The 22,228-nt window shown below is 39.4% G+C and overlaps 2 protein-coding genes across 4 annotated transcripts; one reads left to right on the top strand and one right to left on the bottom strand.

Moving 5' to 3' along the window:
* Positions 1 to 15: 15 nt before the first annotated feature.
* Positions 16 to 8,493, bottom strand: MDH1B (malate dehydrogenase 1B). Of its 2 annotated transcripts, XM_088167887.1 has the most exons (9): positions 8,446 to 8,493; positions 7,731 to 7,843; positions 6,651 to 6,785; positions 6,360 to 6,502; positions 5,186 to 5,688; positions 4,129 to 4,270; positions 3,025 to 3,185; positions 1,770 to 1,909; positions 16 to 1,092 (listed from the first exon to the last, which is right to left on the bottom strand). In XM_088167887.1, the coding sequence occupies exons 1-9, from the start codon at positions 8,465 to 8,467 to the stop codon at positions 1,036 to 1,038; spliced, it is 1,416 nt and encodes a 471-aa protein (XP_088024013.1). In that variant the 5' UTR covers positions 8,468 to 8,493; the 3' UTR covers positions 16 to 1,035. The 2 variants fall into 2 exon arrangements, with proteins under 2 accessions (XP_088024013.1, XP_014735827.1); XM_014880341.2 differs by lacking the exon at positions 8,446 to 8,493 and having other exon boundaries at positions 7,731 to 8,034.
* A 35-nt stretch (positions 8,494 to 8,528) lies between these two features.
* Positions 8,529 to 19,215, top strand: FASTKD2 (FASTK mitochondrial RNA regulator 2). Of its 2 annotated transcripts, none has more exons than XM_088167869.1 (12): positions 8,529 to 8,621; positions 9,262 to 10,029; positions 10,428 to 10,531; positions 11,936 to 12,044; positions 13,372 to 13,495; positions 14,620 to 14,759; positions 15,043 to 15,215; positions 15,591 to 15,754; positions 16,257 to 16,475; positions 17,411 to 17,495; positions 18,474 to 18,588; positions 19,072 to 19,215. In XM_088167869.1, the coding sequence occupies exons 2-12, from the start codon at positions 9,370 to 9,372 to the stop codon at positions 19,174 to 19,176; spliced, it is 1,998 nt and encodes a 665-aa protein (XP_088023995.1). In that variant the 5' UTR covers positions 8,529 to 8,621; positions 9,262 to 9,369; the 3' UTR covers positions 19,177 to 19,215. The 2 variants fall into 2 exon arrangements, with proteins under 2 accessions (XP_088023995.1, XP_088023996.1); XM_088167870.1 differs by having other exon boundaries at positions 8,582 to 9,044.
* Positions 19,216 to 22,228: the final 3,013 nt, after the last annotated feature.

Below are 22,228 nucleotides of genomic sequence, written 5' to 3'. Positions count from 1 at the left end.
CAAATCATAGACTCATTAAAATCAGTAGAAATTTTACTTTGGTCTAGAGGTTAAAAATGTTACATTCACACTGGTTTTGAAATATTTTTCCACCTAGAGATATCCCAGAGTTTTTTTAATGAGGAAAATACTGCAGAAGTTACAGCAATGCTTAGACTTTCTTTCCAGTTTGCTCTTTTGAGCAATGGAAACTTTATTTTAATGTGGGAATTTCTAGCATTTTCTCTTCCGGACAATTCTAGCTAAAGTGACCCAGTAGGCAAGGTTTCCATTTCTGTAAAAAAAAGCAGAAGCATAAGCTATTTTTGTTAGCTTCCTAAAATACTTCCACATGCAAGGAGATTAAGCAGGACACTTTGGGAATGCTTGAACACCTGATACTGATGTCACAAGAGAAGGTCGCAACTAAGCACATCACTGCTAGCAGTGGGAAGGCCTCTGCTTAGCATTTAATGCTGACACAAGAGGAATGGGACAGCTCCACAGGACAGCAGTGCCATACAAGTAGAGAGTAGACAGGGAAGGACACTCTTACCTAATTGGGAATTCCCTGTCTGGGTTAAACAAGGACATGTTTAGCCAAATAATTAAATTCTGTATTCATCAAGAACATCTTATTGTGTCTGTAGTTCTTTCCCAAGAAAACAGCATGGAAAACCCAAAAGCTTTGTGCTCAGTAGAAGCTTTGGGTATCTAACTTCGAAGAGTTTCCTCATTCTTCAGCCTGTCCTTAACAGAGAAGAACAGCTTATAGAACAGAAAGGATTGATATAAAAGTACTGGAAAGAATCTGAATGAGGTGAGAAAGAAAACAAACTAAGGAAAAGGTCTGTAGGAATGAAAATTTGAAAGAAATGGCGAGAACAAAAGTGCAGGAATTTCACAACCTGAAAATAGAGAAAAAGTGAAAAAACAAAACTAAAACATGCTTTAGTGTTCATCTGTTCTTATTTTGATGAAGGAGGACAGAGAGCTTGAAAAGCAAATTAAATAGCAAAGGCAATAGAGAAAGACTTGGGAGAAGATGTGGAGTTTTTATTCGGCTTCATATGGTTGCATTTCGTTTATTTCCTTTAGTGCAACGAGCTTTTCCTAAATGGAAGAAAAAGCACTTTTAATACTACTCATTCTTTTAATCTGCCTTAATATCTAGCACAAACTTAAAATACGTTAAAACAAAATATTTTCTATATATTACTAGTATGACTGAAGATCACAAAATCTGATTAAAGCTGGAATATAGAGTTTGGGACAGTCTTTTAAAATATTTCAATAGTATAAATAATTTCTTTTTGTCTCACTAAATGACAAGAAGTTCATGATGAAAATAGTGCTCAATAATGTAGCATTTTCTGAAAAATCCCTAATTCTAGTAAGGTCTGGTCCTCATTCATGCAGAGTCACAGTCATAAAAATGCCAAAAGATATGTCTTCTATCATAGAAATACTCTGAATACCACATAAGGAAAATCAACATAGAACGTAGAAACATTAAATGAAAGGCAATATTTCTGTTTTGCACAAAGCCTGCAAGACTTTGGAGGGCAAATTCTACACATGAGCTTATTTTATCATCTCCTTTTTGGGCAGAAGAACAGTTGTCTGTTCATTTCAATACACAAATACTACCTTACACTTTACCATTCCTAAGTGCAGTTTGTACATTTAACAACAAGAGGTCTCAGTGTTCAAAGTTGTATCACAACGAATGATCGTGTATCACCTATAGGTGGCAGAATGAGCATACACGAGACTCAAGACTCCCTCACCTGAACCAGCTCGTGGGACAACCGTCTCAGAACTTTTTGAGTCGTTTCATCAATTTCTAATTCTGTCACGACTTCCCAGTTACCATTCTGGAACCTCACTGGCATAGAGCAGGTAATTCCTTCAGGAATGCAAAACTGACCTAAAGAAGAGGGGGAAAAAAATGACAAAACACATTATTTCTGATTACATCCTCACCAGTGTCAACATTAAGTCCTACAGACTTGCAAAAGTCTCCAACTGTAAGATCTCATTATAAATGGAGACTGCCTTTTTTAATCTACGGTTCAAAAAAGAATGTCTCTTACTGTAACTTTGTACTTAATTAGATGTGCATGAATCATAGCATCAGATGGGTTTGGAGTGCAAAGGACCTTTAAAGGTCTCCAGTTCAAGCCTCCTGTCATGGGCAGGGACATCTTCAAATGTATCTGAGGCCATCCAACTCGATCTTGAATGTTTCCAGGGTTGAGGCATCTGCCATCTCTCTGGGCAGCCTGTTCCAGTGCCTTACCACATTCATTGTAAAAAACTTAATTATATCTAATCTAAATTGACCCTCCTTCACTTTAAATCCATTACCCCTTGTTCTATTGCAACAGGTCCTGCTAAAACATTTGTCCCCATCTTTCTCATAAGACCTTTTAAGATTTAGAAGGTGCTATAAGGTCTCTCTAGAGCCTTTTCTTCTCCAGGCTAAACAACCTCAACTCTCTCAGCCTGTTTTCATAAGAGAAGCTTTCATCCCTGTGATCATTTTGTGTGGCCCTCCTCTGGACCATCTCCAACAGGTTTCTTTCCTGTGTTTTAATAACACAGTTGCTGTATCAGTTGTACATCTTACAGGGAAAAAAATAGTTATTTCATAAGGGTTAAATGGCTGCTGTGAAATATTCCATTTATTGGTTTACATAACTACACAAGAGGAACACACTTTCATAGCCTAGGCTCTAAGAACTATAAAGAGTTCTTGCATGAAACACATACATCAGAAAAGCATTTAAACTAAAAGATTAAGAGATCATCTGCAAAAAGACAATATTAACCTAAGAGATGCCTGCAAAAAATCAGCATTATCACAAGCTCTGTTAGATTTGGAAGTTCTTATTATGAAACAAACCCTTAGCCTCACATGATTTGTTTTACAAGTATTTATTCAATGAAAAATATTGATTAAAAATAACATTCTAGACAGGGGAAAGCTATTACATGGAGGGCAAAGCTACAAGAGAATATGTGAAACAAAACTAGCTTTACCTTCACTAAGTATTCCCAGAGAAATGATCTCCCCAGGAGAGCCATGGTACCAGTATCGCAGTACTGTGGCTATCGCATGAGCAGGTAACATTGCTGTGCAACGGGACACCCGGGAACTCAGCGTACTCTGTGCAGACAGGAATTCTGAATGGATCCATTCGCTGCAAGCAAAAAAATGGAGAAAAAAAGAGATGAAAAACTACAATGGTTGCAGGAAGAGTAGTTCCCCAGAGAAATAAAATAACTAAACCCGAGGAAAATAAATAGTCAAAACTTAGTCAAACTTCACTGCTGAAGAAACAGAGAAAAAAAAGGTCTAACAAAAAGTAGCTTAAAAGGTAACAAGTCCTACTTTACCATGGAAGTTAGGTCATTTACTCAAGTCATAACCTCTATTATTATTGTGATGCATATTTATATGTAATTTCTATATTACTGTCTTACATAAGAACCCAGTCATGAACCTGTCTGCCTGTATGAGGCTTAGTACAAGCCTAGAACATAGACATGTCTGCTCCCCATTAAATGCTAAGTCTAGACCAGAGTGGGAGCTCCAGATAGCCAGGCCTGGGTGTATGTCACATCTACTGCCCTCTCACTGCACCCACTCTTTCTCTGCTACTGTTCTTTCCAGAGGAAGCTATCTAGCTGCCAGGTATCCTCTTCACATATATTAACAAATCATCTGTTTTGGGAAACTGACAACATTAGTATACTCAGGCCTATTCCATGTAATTCAGGTACAGATACCTGTTTAATATCATTTCAAAATTCCTTTATGCAAACTAGACATCTAAGTCACCACCTTCAATTGCTTCTTATAAACTGCTCATGATATAAGAGACACCCACTTAAAATGTAGGAAAAATATAGTCTTAAAAAGAGTTGGCAGGAGAGTCAGAACTATGCACAGCATTAGAACTACCCAACTTCTTTTGCAGGTGGAGTACCTCAACTTGTGTTTTCCTTTATGAGCAGTGACAATCAGTAAAGACAAATCTTGAAAACAAAAACCTTTCTTAATGTTTTATTACACATTTCAGATAAACATGGATTTAAAGCACTTATTTAATTTTACTTGAAATAAATAAATCTGTACTGTACCTATCATAAATCATATTCAACAAAGGATGTTGAAAATTAGGAGGGCCCCGAATAGCACAGTCATATCCATAAAGTTTTGCATGTGACAAATCAATGTAGTTAGAGCCAGTAATATTGCCCCAAACAATCACATCTTTTACTCCTGTAACAAAGGAAAGTGAAGAGACAAATAATTTCAGAGAAATGGGCTTCAGAAATCCTTTTCAAAATGAATTATTCAAATCTGTGCCTTGCCTTGCTAGCAGAAATTATTTGATCTGAAAAATCAAGTTCTCCATAACATATGAAACCTCATCACAAGCTGAAAAAGGAGCTGTAATTTATATCATGTTACTGTAAATAATAGTAAAAATCTAGTAAATATTTAACTCTTAAAACAGTAACAAATCATATTGCAAACATACATCCTGTAAAAACATAAATATATAAACAATAAAAACAATCATTAAAAAGATAAAAATTACCTGCTTTGGTGCAAAAGGGTTTTCTCAAATAACCTGCTGATAGGCTATTCAGCCTATTAACTTGCTTTTCTATTTTATTAGGCTCCAAAATATCTAGACTTGTCATCAATGACCAGTTCTAGCTATTCAAGACTTACAGAATCCTGACGCTGAGCAGACTGTCAGAGCACACCTTTGCTGTGTAGTGCAGGAATGTGCAAATATAACGAAGCTATAACAATTGACCCGAAAATGAAAGCTAATGAACCTCAAAATAATACCACAACGAGTTCTAGTTTACTCTCATTATCTGCACAGCAGTGTGTTGCCATGTTCATTCACAGCTCCAAAATAACAATGCACTACAGAGTGCAAATGCAATCTCCAATCTCCAAAATAACTGTCTTCCTTAGCATATTTCCAGCATTAAATACACATCAGAGTGGCAGGACTTCATCTCAGAGCAAGCAAAAGACACTCTGGCATTCTGTACAGCCAAGAAATTCAGTGGGTGCACCTCTGTGCCTTTCTGCATGCACATCAACTGTGTTCTGGAATGAAATATGTACTCTCAAAGGTGAGCTGAATTCCCCAAATGCTACATAACCATTCACCTGCTGTGCTCATATTCAGCTTCCTGGCCAGCATGGCTTTAGCTGCACTTTCCCAGGATGTGGCAATGGCAATGATATTTTCAGGCCTAATGGATGGGCCGTATATCCTTAACATTGTTGCCTTAAGGTTTGCAAAGGTTTTTCCTGATGAAATGACTTTCACCTCACTCTTGGCATTCTTCTCAATCAAGGGAGCATACACTTGGCAGATCTCACTCACTTCTCTGATGTAGTTCTCAAGGGTTTGGACTTCAAGGTTTAAGAGGACATCATCAAGAACAATGATAACATCAGCATCAATAAAAGCCTGATCTAATCCCGTGTGCTCTGAAATACTGCGGAGAAGTGGGAATGCCATGTCTTCAGCTTCCATTACAATACTGCGAAGAATTTCCTTAAACTGGACAGTGTCAAGCAAATGGATACTGATTTCTGTGGTCATCCCAAACACTTCTCCATTTGCCAACAGAGGGATCAGATGATAACAGATTGGAACTGATGCACTGATAAGAGAGGATGCAGAAAAGTTACAGTTAACAATGAACCACTGCTTGTTTGGAAGTATTACATAAACACAAAGGTGTTTGCTTTGTAATAGATTACATTTAAAGATACCATTAGCTTGGATCCTTTACTACTCTTTTTTGTCATTTTGGCAGGTTAAGAATTAAAACTGTTGGGTCCTCCTTTCATTTGAAGGTTTCTCCATCCTGTGCATTTCAGTTGATGCCATCACTTAAAAATTTATGTCTTCACAGAACCACAATCTTTTAAGGTGCTCTCTTAGGACTACTAGAAATACAAGGATTTCTAAAAGTAAAGCTGCAAGAGACTTTACCTACTCTAATATTTCCAACAACATTTAATGCAAGATAGTTGCACTATAAAATTTCTAGTTTATTTGTAAATACTTACTTTCCCCTAAACGGATCTGAGGTCTAAATAATGCCTGTTCATACTCTTCATTCGAAGTGGTGTAAAATGTAACAAAACTATAAATTATTTCTATGTTATATACTATTTGCTCATAGTGAGAGGTGCAGAACCCAAGGCAAATAATCAAATTACAGGGATTTGTGTTTAACTTCAGATGGTTACACCTGTTCCATGTGATAGGAAAAAGTGCACTCTTCTGAACAGAGTAAAAGTTCACAGATACTCTCTTCACTCTCACCTCGTGATCCAGATCTGCATAGGCTTAATAAGACTTTTAATCTCTTCATCCTCTTTTACAATTTCAAGATGTGCCTGCAGGTTTTCTTCAGCAATGTCTAACATTTCCTCACTCAGCATCATTGAAGTGATGCCATAATATTGCTAAGAACAAAAAGGATGATCTCTAATCAAACGGCAGTCCAAACCCATCAAGGCAACATTGCAATAGCTTTATTTAACATTTGAGGGAGGAAAAAGGAACAACAATGTTGCAAAACACGGGCTTACAGTATTAAAGGTAACTTATTACCTGAGCATATTCCAGAAAATCATTAAGTCCTCCCAGAAGCTGACCCTTCCCTCCACGGTCCAACAGTTCTCTCCAAATGATAGGACACTGTCTGTGTTCCCATCCATTTGTTTCACAAATGTCATGAAGCCACTGCTGATGTAAACATTCCCACCAGATGTTTTAATACATCACATCTGATAACATTTAAACATTACAGCTACAAGCATTCTTACTATTTCCTCTCAAGATATAATTACAAGGTGCTTCAGAATTTGTGTACCAGTGGGTACAAAATGAGGGAATAACATAAAGCAAGATATGTTGATACACTGGAATAGTTTACCTCAAGGTCTTGATTTCACTTAGTTGTCTGAGTGGTACAGAAGACAGCAATGTTGTGAAGCAGTGAGTAATTTGAGTATTCTTACTCAGCCACAGAAGGTAAGTAAGGTGAAGAGGTTAATTGCTTTTCACTGAACTATTTAAGTTATTTGGTGGAGGTGTCAAGCAAAATATATAAGGGAATAAATACCATAGTACTGTCTATCTCATGGAGTAAGACTGCATTTTTTTCAGAGCCTTATAGGCAGCATGCCTACAGCGTAAGTACTTAGATAGGCCAATCCACACTCCAAACAAATATGTGATATTTAACTTTATACTTTCACTGTAATTCAAAGCCCTTGAATGCTACAAAGGCTCTTGACAAGTAACAATTCTGAAGGTATATGTAATCACAGTGAGCAAAAGATTTATAGGCTGAGCAGACATTTATACTTAAAAAACCAACCAAGCAAAAAAAACCCAGAAAAATAACCAAGTAGAACCACCTTGAACTTTTTTCTTGACGTAATACAGGTTTAGGCTGGTCCACATTTTGTGCCCATCTTCTCTGGTAAAACTCAGAGATGTCAGTTCCTCAAAACATTGTAACCTTTCCTCTGGCTGCCTCTCATAGCCAAAGCTGCTCCTACAGCACCTCTATCCACATAGCAAACCGCAAATAGAAGAGAAGAAGAAAGGTACTACAGGTAAGCAGATTTCTTGGTTTGTAGAGCACTGGGGCACCTACCAGCGATTTGATTTACAATCCCTTACCTCCCACTTGTCAGGATGCTGAATAATCTTGTGAACCCTGAAGTTGGGCAAGTTAGTCTGGAGATAGTCAGCCAGGAGTTCAGCCTTGGCATAGTAAGGGCAGTTTGCCTTACCTGTGAACATAACAACAGCAGCGCAATTGGATGATTTTGTCATTCACTGATAAGGGCTTAAAAGATCAAATGTTGCTTAACGTGAGCCGGCTAAGGAAGGGTAATTCTGCAGATGAACAGACTCCATAGCCAGCGTCCAAGGGGCCGAGGAGGCCACTCCTGGGGGGACACCACTCCTGGGGGGACAGCAGCAGAGAGGCTGACGCCTCACCGACGGGTAAGGGGAACGCTGATCCGGGACCGGCTGAGGCTGCGCGCCACGCAGAGAGGGGCGACTGCTGCAAGCACGGCGGCTACCCGGCCCGGCTCCCGGTACAAGGTACCGGTACAAGGTGCCGCTGCCGGTGCTGGAGTCGCTGCCTCCGGGGCTGCCCCGCCCGGCTCCCGGTACAAGGTACCAGTACAAGGTGCCGCTGCCTCCGGGGCTGCCCCGCCCGAGTCCCGGTACAAGGTAGTGGTACAAGGTAGTGGTACAAGGTAGTGGTACAAGGTGCCGCTTCCTCCGGGGCTGCCCAGCCCGAGTCCCGGTAAAAGGTGCTGGTACAAGGTGCCGGTGCCGCTGCCTCCTGGGCTGTCCCGCCCGGTCCCGGGTCCTCCCTCACCCGCCACCACGAACTTGGCCATGCGCGCGCCGCCCTCCAACGGCCGCTTTGGCGTTGCTCAGCAACGCGCCGCGCGCAGCAGCAGTTTGTCCCTCGGCAGGCGCCGTCCGTCTCGCGCGGCCCGCCGGGAGCTCGCGGCACTGCGGGCCCGGTGTGACGGCGGCGCCGCGTGCGAGGTAACAGCGGCCGCCGGGATCCCCGGCCCGGCCCTGCCCTGCCCTGCCCGGCCCCGCCCGGCCTTGCCCGGCCGGCGCCATCCCCGCCTTTCCTCCCGCGTGCTCCGAGCCGCCGCGGAGCCGCCGGAAGACCTCTGTCCCCGTGTACTGTCCCGCCCTGCTGGGCAGCGCTCCCCGGGCAAGCGGGAAGTGATCCCGAAACCCAGCGGCTTCTCCCCGGCGCCGGGAGCGCGAGCGCCCGCGGGTGTGCTGTGAAGACGGCTTTCCCGTGGGATGGCAGGCAGGCTGGGACAGGCTGGCAGGCGGGATCCCGTTACCCGCTGCTGAAGGTCTGCAGGGACCCCCCAGGGCCCTGTCGGGAGACGCGTGTGCCCGGGGAAACGTCCTTTAGGAAAAGACTCTGCTTCCCGGCAGAGCTCTCAGGTAGAGCAGCAAGGAGGAAGTAAGAGTTGATCTCCGGGCTGTCCTACTACTGATATGTTTGACTGAAATGTAGGAGACCAAGCCTCTCTGCAAACCATTTTCCGGGGATCTTTTAGCAAATCTTCTCCCTTCCTGTAAAATTGCGCAGATTTGACAACTGAAACTGTGGGAATTGAAAGTCTGGTAACTAATCCGTAATTTTCAATTGTTTTTACAGATGAATGATCTTGTGCAGTTTCTCCAGAACTGTTTCCACTGATAGAATGTCATCAGATCCCTTACTTTGAGTTGGCGTTTCAAATCTATTAATGAGATATTAGCAAAAATGAATAATAAAATAAATTATTTGTTAAATACTGTTAGATATGTACATAGGTACAGTTCTGTGCTCACTCCCAAATCTTCAGCCACAATAAGAAAACACATTTTATGGATTGGCAGATACAGGGATCCCTTAGAAAATGTGAACTTAAGGAAATTACTTTTAAATACTTTGCCTTCTCTACATGGATCATCTCTTCGATATCTATCTCAAAAGACAGATGTTTATAGCACAGGTGCAGAGGCTTTGGTGAGTGAGAAGACTTCCCAGAGCTCCTTGGAAGTTGAAAAGTTGGATGATTCTGGGAGCTTCAAGCCGAAGCACGCAGTAGATCATAGTGACCCGTTCTTTATCAGTCTCCGGAAATGCACCTGTCCTTGCGATGCTCTGGACTTGGCTTCAGAGGCGGCTGTTTCCATTAAGCACTACACAAACTCTTTAACCATGGCCTGGAGGCTCTTCAAAAACCTGTCGGAAGAGCAGCAGCGCTACGAGAAGCAGCTGATTTTTGAGCACCCGGCGTTCGTGAGGCTGTGCCAGCAGCTGCTGCGCGACGCGCGCAGGATGACGCGCGGGGACCTGGTGTTCAGCCTGCACGCCCTGGTGAACCTCGGCGTGCCGCAGAACACGCTCCTCGTCCAGACCTTGGTGAGAGTGTGCCAAGTAAGTATGAAAATCCTTCTCCTAAATTTGGGCTGAATTACCAGTGGGTAATTCTGGGAAGCTGTGCAGCATCAGACAGAGTTGGATTACATCCTTGATGTTCCATGGAAATAGTTCCCATAATTCATTTATGTGTGCTTCTAATTTTGTTAACTTTTGAAACCACTGCCTGATTACAGATGTAACAGAAAGGATAAGTCTCAAAAATCATTACCCCTTTCAAATCAACTAAGTTTGACTGATGTGAGATGTTGTTGGTTATGCAGAATTAAAGCTTATAAGTTGACTTTTGAGGAGTAAAAGAAAAAATGGCAGGTACGGATTAAGAGTGGTCAGTTTTTCTTTTCTAAAACTTTTACTGGTTTGAAGTAATCTGACACTGTCAACACTTTTAACAGGAGAAGCTCAATCAACTTGATAACCGATGTATCTCAGTTTTGGCAACTACTTTACCAGGGATGGATAAAGACAAGAATGTGAGCGCTCTTCAAGCTGGATTACAGTGAGAAAAATACATCTTTCGTGTGCTTTTCCTATTTAAATGTTGTTTGAATGCATGTCTGTTAGAAATCATCAAGAGTATGTCTACACCTAAAATACATTGTGGTTTTAGGATTTAAGTAATCATATGAGATAAGAGCTGTGTTAGACAGTGAATTTTGGCATTGTCTGTGCAGTTTCAAGGAGCACGGCTTCTAGTGGTAAAGGGTGCTAGACTGGTCCGCAGGGGGTCTCTGTGTTCTGACTGCAGCTCCACCAGTGTCGTTTTTTTGTGATGCTGATCAAGTTCCTTCACATAGCTATCCCCTTTTTCTTCTGTATGCAGGCAGGAGGTAATGATACTATCTTACTTAGGGACTTCTCTGATTTTTCATGAAGAAAAACATTGTTTAACAGCCTGGGAATATTTTCTTACAGTTTAGTAAGAGGAAATTCAGATGAAGACTAGTTGTGTCCAGCAAGTCCCTCTGTGTAGTGATTTATCAGAATAACTTCTTTGGCATTTTTTTCTGGGCCCATGCAATTTAAGTGTGCAAGCAATATGCTCACTCCCATGAGATTGATTTTACTGAGGCTATCACAAAACTTGCTATGGATTAGTACTTTTGACCCTGTACCACGTTCTGTTTTGAGAAGGTGGATGTGATACCCAAAAAACAGGTTCTCCTGGAAGCGCAGGCACACAGTTCTTAAAAGTTGGTGGAAAGCAGGGGTCCCATCTACAGTTTTCTGTCCTGATGTTTGGAGCTCTGGCCCATTTGCAGGGATGAATTTCAGACCAGTGCACTGCCTTAGAAAGTGACACTTCATATTTTTGTAGGTATGTTTACCTGTGCAGGTATATTTAAGGGTAGTTCAGACATAACAATTACAATACCACCCACCGAGCCCAAAACGGATGTGCTAGGAGTGCACCTTCATCTTGTGTGTATGATCTCCATGTTATCTCCTTCTGTTCAGCCCACAGCACTGTTTGGTTTTACTCCTCACTTGCATCCAGTTGTCTGTGTCTGTTACAGAGCTTGCCTGCACATTGATGATTTAAAGATAAAAATGTGCAATTTTCTTTTTCTGCAGAAGGGTGTTAATTCCTTGAGGCTTAAGAGCACTCATATTTGCACTGTCACATGTGCAGTTTGGTCAGGTTCCCCTGCTGTTAAGTGTATCAGCAACAACATTCATCTATCAGGATTAACATTAAGAAAGCATTTATAATTGTTTCCATGTGTAAAATATCTGTGCTGCAGCTATGTCATGTAGAGTTACGTTAGCATTTCAAAAAAAGGAAGATGGGACAGGAGCAGGGAATTATATCTTTAACTTGGGGGGTACATCAGTGAAGAAGAATGGGGGTACTTACCCATTTCTGCTGAAATGAGAACTCTTGTGTGTGTTTCTCCATCAGGTTACTAGTGGAGCAGCGCATTTCAAGTATCAGAGACATCTTTATTCTGCAAAACCTGATGAGATGCCTGGGAAAAGATGCTCCAGTTTTTCTGAAAAAGAAATTAGAGGTAAAGTTAGTTGGAGGCTCTCATTTTTACTCCTACAAAGCCTGTGCTCTTGCATCAGTTATAAATTGTGTATGGTTCTTTGCAGACACTGAAAGAGAAAATGTAATAGAAAGATAAGTGTATTTGCTATATGCATCATAGTCCAGCTATATCTGTAGGAAGAACTTATATTTAGAGGCTGGTAACAAAAGGAATTGAGGCATTAAAACAGCAATGCCCTCACCTCTTTGGATTGGCCATGTGGTGTTTCATAGAAGTGCTTACAGGCACTGATTCCCTTGCCCAGCCTGTGGCTAAAGATGAGGTGACAGAAAACTGGTCTGTGATAGGCCTGTGTCCAGTAACTGTACAGGGCAGGAGGACTGGTGGGAGTGAGATGCCAGAACTCCCCGAGCTCATGGTCTTGTTTTCCTGTGTGTGTGATGGGTTCCCTGGGAAATGCAATGGCTGGGAGCAGGCTGTAGGTGTTGATGGCAGGGTGTACTGGGTTTTGTCCCCCGATTTAAAAACTCTTTTGGAAACCTTTCAAACAGGGCTTGCTAGTGTTTTCATCACATAACTGAAGGGCTCTGACGTTAGAGGTTTTAATAGCATTCATGAAACGTCATAAAACTGAGAGGAAAATAGAATTTGCACTTGTTAACTAAAGAGAGCACTTAATTTTGTGAGCCCACAGGGTGCTATTTTTTTACAGGGCAATTTCGTATTATAGTTGCATTTTGTATTTAACCTCTGATATGTATACAGTAAATATATTGTATTTTAACAGCCAGTATAGTTTGTAGTTTCATTTTTACTGCCATTTATATCAATCTAATGATGACTTTGATAAATGAAATCTCCTTTCTGGCTTCAGAGCTGACCTTCTCTGCCTCAGTCCATGTACAGACCACTCACATACTGTTGAATCACTTTGGAGGCTTACAGCTTTCATGCACGTGCAAAACCATAATTGGACTACTGTGAACTTTTAAGTTAACTGTGTCTGTTTTATTTCTGCTACTTTCTTAAGAGTTGGTAGAAGATGTGTATTCACAGTATTTGGAAGTGACCTTTACTGAGACTTTTTTCTTTTAAAATAACTATATAAAGGCAAATTGCTGGAAATTTGTGTAGTAACACATTTCTAGAGCACTTGACCTGCTATAATTGTGTAATAAGAAATTGACAGTAGTTATTATATGCTTTTACTGTTTTTTGCTTCTTTTTCTTTCCTATAAATCTGAACTAAGGACTTTGGGAAAGTTTTGGTGATAATGTCTTCACCAGAAAGCAATGATAATATGCCTGAAGAATGAAGGATTTAATAAACTCTGGTTCACTTTAGATGGCAGTTGTGAGAGAAATAGATGGTTTGACTTTTCCGAATGCTCTGCGTATGTTTTTGGCTCTTTCTGCAATGAATTATTGTTCCCTTCCAATCCTGAATCCCTGCAGTAAAAAGATCCAGGGTAAGAAAAAAATATGTTAATTAAATTTCCCTTCCTTATACCAAATTCTTCCTAATTATTGTCTCATCTCCCTTTTCTGATTTCCTTTAAAATTCAGGAAACATCTTTGTTTCACAGGATATTATAGTTATGTGGAGCCATTTGACAAGCAGCAGGACAGAAAATTACTGATCAATAATAAAAGCAAATATCTCTTGTCATCTCTGCCTGTCTTAACATTTATCTGAATTATATGTTTTTCTTCACATTTTTCTGTACACAGGATTTAAGAAAAAGAATTTAATTTTAGCAAGGAAAAGAGATTTCAAATAAAATTTTATAACAAATCTGAATTGGAAATCAACAACTTACAGGATGGATTGCTTAGTGTGCTTAGTTGGTAAACTAAAGGGAAAATAGCATTTCCTTGATTACTGGATTTAATTATTGAGTACTGCTTAATAAATAATTAACCTCATGCTGTAGCCCGTAAAAGTATTAAATGAAAGCTAATGCATTCACCTCTCTATACCTTTGCAATACATTGCTGAAGTGTATGTAGTCAGTATGTGTTGATTCATGCTTAAAATACATAAGAATTTGTGTCTCAAAAAGCATTAAGATAGCAAAATAGCATTCTTAATAGAAATGATCCAGAAGCATTAAGGCTGCTTTTACAGTCTTTATTTGTCCTGATCGTTCATATATATTAGGACACAATGTTTAATTGCACATCCTGGCTTCTCCCATAGGGCTTCCACCACACCCAGCACACAGGCCTGGTGGCATACCCAGAGGGAACAGTGACTTTCTTCAGCATTTTTTTAGTGCATGCTGAAAATCAAAAATCCCAGAACAGAAGACATCCTGGGAACACAATCTTCTTACTTATTTTGTTAATTTGTCCCCTTTTGCTGATTATTATAGCTTGATTCTGACTCAGTTTGGTTTCTACTGTCTCTCAGTTTCTTAATGTGTTTTAGCTCAGTTGAGCTTTGCCTAGCTAGTCGCAGTCTTCCACAGTTTCTTATCATATTTTTCCCTCCTCATCCCTTAACCAAACTGTTCCCACAATGTCTCAATGTCTCCAACCTACAGCTCCCATTGCTTTTTATCATTTGTCCTTCTTTGATCTTCTGTTACAGAAAACGTCCATGATATTCCATTTCGGCAGTTAATTCTCGTTCTGGAAGCTTGTTACACTCTCCAGTACCGTAATGTAAAACTGTTTTCAGCATTAGCAGACTATGTTAATTCTACTGCCTACCTTTGGGACAAAAGACAGGTAAATTTTTGAGACCAAATAATTTATAGTGGTACTAATAGAGTATTGGTGCTTCCATCTTACCTTTCTTCATTTTGTGCTAGATCTTTGGAGAACAAATGTTTATGAATACCAATCTGATGAAACTGATAGTTAGAATTTTAAAATGCTGTTCTATTTATTGATAAGTAAGGAAACAAAAGTTTTGAAAAAATTGCTTTCATTAAAAATGTATTCTGTGAAACCAACAGGTAGGATCAACTTCACTGGTTTTCTTGACTTATAAAACTATCTTTTCTTATAGATTATCCTTTTTCTCTCTGCCTGCGAGACACTTGCATTTCAGCCTACTGAGTTGCTGGATAATTTTGCTGAGAAGGTGACAGAAGACCCTGATTTCCTTAACTTGAAAAACCTTTTGATTGTTCTTCGAGTGTATTCACGACTCAACCATGTTCCCCGAGTCCAAAAGCATCTGTAGGTTTTAATTTAAGAGTGCCTGATAAGATGTTACATAATCATTACAGAGTAATGTGTAGCAACTAATATTTAATTTTATTTGTGAAAGAGTTCATAATCCTGTTTCATTCATCTGTAAGGTAAATTGCTGTGTCTTTTCATATTTTTTCTAAATACGATTTTTTTCTCTAACTAAAAGACTAACGAGATTCTAGACTGACCAGGCTACTAAATCTGTTGATAGGTAGCTGTATCCTCAAAGTAAGAATCGAACACTAATGTTAGATAACACAAAATACAATTGTACAAGATAATAAAGATTTCTAAGTTGTTTGAAATATGTATTTTATGTAGCCTTTTTTGTGTACTGAGATACTTCTCCTTTTGGAAAAGGTTTTTTGAGACTCTTCATAGCTGCTTGAATAAGTGCCTGCCTCAGATTTCCAACACAGAACTGCTGAAGGCAGTGTATTCTCTTGGCATCTTAGGATATCTTCCCCACCGTGCACTTGATGAGCTGCTGCAAAAGGACAGCAAGGATGAACTTACACTGTCAGGTCAGACCTTACTTTGTCATGCTCTTGTTTTAAACAGGATGTCTGCCTGTGTATGTAATTTGTTGTAACTGTGTTAAAAGATTAGAAATTAAAGAACACAAGCATGATTAATACTAAATTTGAAGTCCTCAGGACAAAGCTATTGTAGTGATGTGATCTGTGTGATCTCAGTCTACACTAGAGAATCAGGCTTATTATCTTGGGCCCCATGGTGTGAACAGTTTAATAATAAGTGTGCTCTTAAACATAGGACGTCTTAAACTTTGCAAACTAACTTTAGTACCTGGAGTCACGAGTAAAAGTGGGATTTGGAATGCTCTGAGTTATAATGAGGTCCTGGGAATGGTTGGTAGAAGAATTTGGTTTCCACATTACAATTTTATATAGCTAGTAGATTAGTCAAGTGGAATTTGCTGTGCTAGAACAGACTATAAATGATAATAAAATGAAAAATTCAGTGGGATAATATATTGTATCTAATATTTTTTTTATCCTTTTTCAGATGATCTTAAAGAACAAAAAACAGTGATGCTTCACTCAGTGAAAACATGTATGGAACTTGACAGCCCTTCTTTCACAAAGCCTGCATTTGTGCTGACTGAGAATTTGTCCTCATTAGTATCTCTTAATCTCAGAAAGGCTCAGGAGGCACTGATAGAACTTCTGGGAGATGAGAACATGTTTCGGCAAAACGTTCAGCTGCCGTACAGATATCATATTGGTATGAAGTGATAATACTGACTGTCATGTTATTTCTAATATGGATTTATAATACCCAAAATAATAAGATAGTAATAAATTTGCAGAGGGTGCAAGTGATTAAAAGTTTAACACTTTGAAGATACAGTCTTTTAACAAATGATATCATTGATTGGTGAATCTACTTTTAATGATGCTTCAGTTAAAGTTTTTGAGTCCATTTACAAAAGCTTTTATGATTTCTCTTGTTTACAAAAGCGCTTTGGACATTTTTCAGGCATCAGCAAGCAGATGCTAATTGTACCTAAATCCTATGTGGCCAGCTTTGAGAGAGTTGACATATTAGTACCAAATCATGTTAGAAACAAAGCCAAACAGCAGCTGCCTTTTTTTCTCTTTTTTCTCTTTCCTTCTCTTTTGTTCTCTTGTTTCTTCTCTGAAGGTCTGGCTAAGATTTAGGCTCTACTTTCCTTTATGAAATGAGATATGATTTCTTTTGGGTTCTCTTATGTTTTGATATTGCCTTTTTTTTTTTTTTTTTTGCCAGCCACCCAGCTTACTAGATTTTCTGTAGTAGTAGTAATTTTATTCCTAGATATTTCTAATGAGGAATTGGATTGTGGGAAAATCTGAGTAGGCATGACAGACAACGATTAAGAGTAGTTTCTTTAAATGATGATTTCACTCCATAAACTTAAATCTGCAGTTTCCAGAAACAAATTAATTTTTTTCTTGAGATGGGCAAGCTATAACTTTATATTCATTGAAGGGAGGGAAAAGCTATCAGTAATAATTCAATTATTAGAGAACAGCAATTAGAAACAGACCAGTGATGGTGTCTATTAACTTTTTCAAATTAGTGGTTCATTTGAAAACAATTGGAACAATTAATGGGTTCAAATGACAACGTTAATTTTAACCTCTTGCAGAGTTAAACGTTTGTTGTTTTGTTTTCAGATTTTGAAATCAGAATGGATTCAGACAGGAAGAAAGTGCTCCCCATAACTGCAACAGATGATCATCCTGATTCACGTGTTCAGAGGTGTCTTTTTGTGACTGCGTATTTTTTCTAGCATGCTAGTTTTATTAGCACATATCACATCTAGTTACTTCTTTGGTTCACTGATTTGAAGAAGCAAAGTAGATAACTCTGTTGTTATTTGTGCTCACTGGAATATCCAAAAGTTGCCATGACAGTGCAAAGCAACAATTCATCCAGCTTGATACCTTCTTCAAACACTTAACATTTCAGAGAAGGAGGCAGGAAACATCACAGTGATCTGATACTCTTGTAATGAATGCAGATAGCAATTTTTATAAAAGTATTTGTCTGATTAAACATTTGGTTATTCTCTCAAGTCTCAAAAATTTGCATCTCAGTGACACGTTATGGCTGTTAATTCTGCTACTGAAATATAATTTGAATAAAAAGGATCATCATATCCACATTTTAGGTGATTAATTTAATCTTGTGTAGAAGACTGACCTCTCAGTTACTGAAGCAGGACATCTATCATTTAAGTAATGCTTAAGCAGAATTGGTTAATACTTAACATTTATGTGCTGGATCACTGCACAGCAATGTATTTTGTACAGTTTGCTTTTTGATGAAAGGAGAGCTAGTGAATTGTAATTGTGTAAGAGAAATCAGTGTTCCAAGACATTTAGCTTTCCTCAACCTTCCAAATAGGTTGTTATGGGAGGAAGTAACTGATTCTGAATATCATTAGCATAGGATCAAAGTAAATGCAGAATCTCTTAAATTAATGGAGAACGTTGAATGATCTATTTCCTTCTCATTGTGGGAGAAGTGGAGATCTAAGTACCTAATTCTGCTGTAGGTGTATTTGGGTAGATGCTGTGTGTGAAGCTCATGGAAGAAAAGAGTCAAAATTACTTAAACCTGGAGAAGGAAGAATGACACATGTATTCTGCAGTGCTAAAGAACATGATCGAATCATTGTCTTATAAATGATTATTATTTGTACAGTGAAGTCTTCCCTACTTTCCTTGGTTGCAGGTTGGCTTTTCTGTTTGCTCCTGTGTCTGCCTTCTGTCTAGGTACAGCACACCCCCAGGGGAAGCTGGCAATGAAGAAGCGGCATCTAAATAAACTGGGCTATCACGTGATTCTGGTGAGAGGAGCCCTGTCACTGTCTCTGTTTCAGTCCTGTTAGCAGCACAGTGATGAGTGTGTTTGGTAGATCAGGCCTACAAAGCATGAAGGTTCACCAGGAATGGTGGGCTTCCTCCAGAGTGGTAACTGTGCATTATTTCTAGTTAGAAAGTAGTGGTACTGTTACTAGGGACAAAAGAGAGAGGACCTCTAAAAGACAAGCTACTGCTTACCATTATCAGTAAATAAATAGTTGAGAGAAAAAAATCAAGCCACGAATTGCTTTGTACCTGAGAAACCTGTGTGTCTTTGGCTTATTTCCCTGATTTTTATGGACTTAGAATAGCAAGATTATATAGATTTTTATAGGCTCAGTGATACAAGTGAACTTATTTTTAGTGAACAGCTTCCTGTGGTCTTCTCATCGCTGAGCGCTTAGTTTGTAGGACAAGGTAGTTTGGACAATAGAAATAATGTACCCTGTCCTTTTATTTTCTTACAGATCCAGAACAAGAAGTTTCAGGAAATGAAAAATGAAGATGCAGTTGAGTTTTTGAAAAGAAAAATTTATTCAAATGCTTTCTCTTTTCCTGAAGCAACTGTGTAGGATAATAATTAAAATAAACTAAGAATTTTGGGTCTCCAATTTTTCTTGTGTAATTACTGTAAGGTTTTTAACAGAAGAGAGAAATAGTTTTATATACAACTGCCTGCTCCACCATATTACTGGGTCAGAAAAGTTTGTCAATGAACACTTCCTGCTGATAGTGGGAGCTTTCTTTTTGTGAAGTGGGAGCAGATTTTCTTTAGTGACAGGAAATAATTGATCCAAAAAGTACTCTGACATCTATTGCTCTTACAATGTCTTAATTTAATCTGTATTTTGTTTCCCCTGCTGCGTGCCCTTAGTCAAAATTGTGTCTTCTCTTGAGCTGGGCCAGGGAAAAGATGTAACTGTTTCAAGTGCTGTTGGAACCTGGCCTACAGCTAAGCACTAGAAGGATTTCCTCTCAACTATGTAGTTCTTTATGCAGAACTATATAAGGTAAATCAGTAAATAACTAAGCCTAAGTGGTGTATTAAAAGATCCAGCCATGTGGAAACTTTCTGAAAAAATCAATCTTGCTCAGTTTTCAGAAGTTTAGGCCAGTAATGGTCCTATTTGCTGTGTGCTTTTTCTTTTGAACCCTTTGCTTCAGTGCCACTGTAATAGATTTTGATGCTTCTCTCTGCAAGAACACTGATCTGCTGTGTCCATATAAGCTCCACAGCTTATAAAAGCTATTAGTAGCTCCAAAGCAGTTCCAAGAGCTGTTGCAATACTCAGATTTGTTCATTGCACCCTGTGCTGTATCTCCACTGACCTGTTATGAGTGATGCAATTGATTATGTTGGCAGAGCTCTAGAACTGCAAAGCAGCTTTGGACCTTTGATAGGAAGGAGCAGAGAGCACTGACACATCTTTTCTGTTCTTGGTAACATGTAACTGACCAAATTCATTTTGTTATTCTGGAGTTGCTCAAATTGCTAACAGCTTCTTGTTTCTGAGGTGTAATCAGATCTTTGCTCACAATTCTGCTGTAGCACAGCCACAGGCCCATGAGGGGAAGCAGGGAAACAGCAATACTTTCTACAGTGACTGTGTGCTACCTAACTGTGGTGCCCTTGCTTCACTTGCTAAGCTACAGGCACTGTGTTCTTTGTCTTCCTGCAGTAGCGTGGACACATGGTTAAGGTACTACAATGATGATATAAAAAAGGTATTAAGAGTAATGAGATAATGTGGAAAGAAACAATATGCTTAGAAATAGTCACTGCCCAAATTTTTGTGGAACATGTAGATAGAATATAGTGCATATTTATGAAGGAAGCAGTGCAACCAAAGCAGCGTGGTCACCTCTCTCTGGCATAAAAAGCAGAGAGCTGTTCAGCATTTCAGTCTCTGAAATGCAGCACATGCAGAAAAACAGATTTGAGGCAATTATAAAACTTAACAGCTAGAGCAGAGATAATTTGCTTCACTTGAGAAGTTTGTTATGCTCCCTTTTTGGATCTTGTTTAAGGAAGCACTGTCTGTGAAGCAGGCTGGCCCATTCTGAGCTGGACTCATGGTCCAAGCCTGCATGGTCCCAGGATGTCTGAAATATCCTTTGCTGGAGGGCCAGGTAGCACACAGCTGTGTTTGAGAAAGTACTCGGTGCTGTTCAAGCTGGAAACCTGCAAACCAAAACACTGCCCTGCCAGCTGTGGCCCTTGCCTGGGCTGGGGACCTGCTTCCTCCAGCTGCTCTGAGCTTTTCAGTCAGGTCCTCAGTCCATAGGTATGCAAATTCAGGGACAGCACAGGCAGGAGTGCCAGCAGCCTGGACAGAACTAACCACCAGTGGGCACAGAATGGCACAGCATGTTATTAAATTAGCTAATCACTATATATTCTTTCTTAAACACCCTGTGAGTAGGTAGAAACTTATATACAAGCAGTGTGGTAGTCTGCCATAAGGATCACCTTGCTTACTAAAGTTTCTTGCTCTATGCTCTCTCAATAATTTATGTCATCTACACTGATTCAGAGTTCTAAGCAGTATGTAGCTGCTGCCAGAAACTTCAGAGCTGTGGTTTTCTTGGATCTTTACATATGCTCAAAAACTAATCTGCTGAAAATAAATCCAGGTTTTTTAGGTATCCAATTCATGTAGTAAGGAAGATCTACTCCCCTGTTCTGTGCATTACATTCCATATTTAGAATACCATTCTCCTCCCCTGAATCAGTATTAAAATTAGTGGGAGACTCACAATGAAGATCAACAATAATTATTTTGTGTCTGTAATTATGGGGTTTGTCACTGCATGGAGTGTTTGGTGTGAAAGGTGCAAAACCCCTTTGTAAGCCAAACAGGTAAAAAATGGATGATTTCAGCTGACCTGCCAGTGAGGCTAACTGGACATGTAAGCTGCATCTTTTCCTATCATTTTCACAGTCTTCCTGCAGATTCAGGAACATGTGTTTCTAACCTTTATTCACACTTGAACACTTCGTAAGTGCAGTGGCTGGAAATTGTATCTCAATGAGGAGTGAGAAACAAGACAGCTGTATATGACTTTATTTCATACAGCCCATGGATGTATCTTATGAATGGATGGAACCCAGACATTTGCTGTGATGTTTGACTGACTAAAGATATTTCAAGTGTGTATCGAATCTGTAGCAAGCTAAGGTTCCCAACTCCATGTGAAATGAAAATAGGTAATTCATTAAGTAAACTAAATTGCTGAAGCAGGGGAGGGTTTTCAATGAATTGAAGGCTTATTAAAGAAAGTAGGATTAGAGTAATTATATATCTATGACTTAAAGACAGGGGACTCAGCTGCACTAAGCAATCATCTATTTGACCAGACTCTCATAGGAAGGCACTATGTTTTATTCCTGGGCCACAAATAAATCAGGAAAGCAGAAGCAAATCTTTCCTTCGGGGCTATGAAATACTAGACTTCAGTATTTGTCTTGCCAATCTCAAAGAAATGGATACTGCCTTTTATGATTCCTGGTTTTTTACATGCTGCTTGCTGTTACATATTGTTTCATTCATTGATCTTGTCCTATTACAATACAGTAAAATGCCATGGTAAGACTGGATTATCTAATATATTTTTTCCTTGAGA

The sequence above is a fragment of the Sturnus vulgaris genome, chromosome 7, assembly GCF_052056855.1.
Source record: "Sturnus vulgaris isolate bStuVul1 chromosome 7, bStuVul1.hap1, whole genome shotgun sequence".
Classification (NCBI taxonomy): Eukaryota; Metazoa; Chordata; class Aves; order Passeriformes; family Sturnidae; genus Sturnus; species Sturnus vulgaris.
This window is presented reverse-complemented; position numbering and strand designations above follow the sequence as displayed.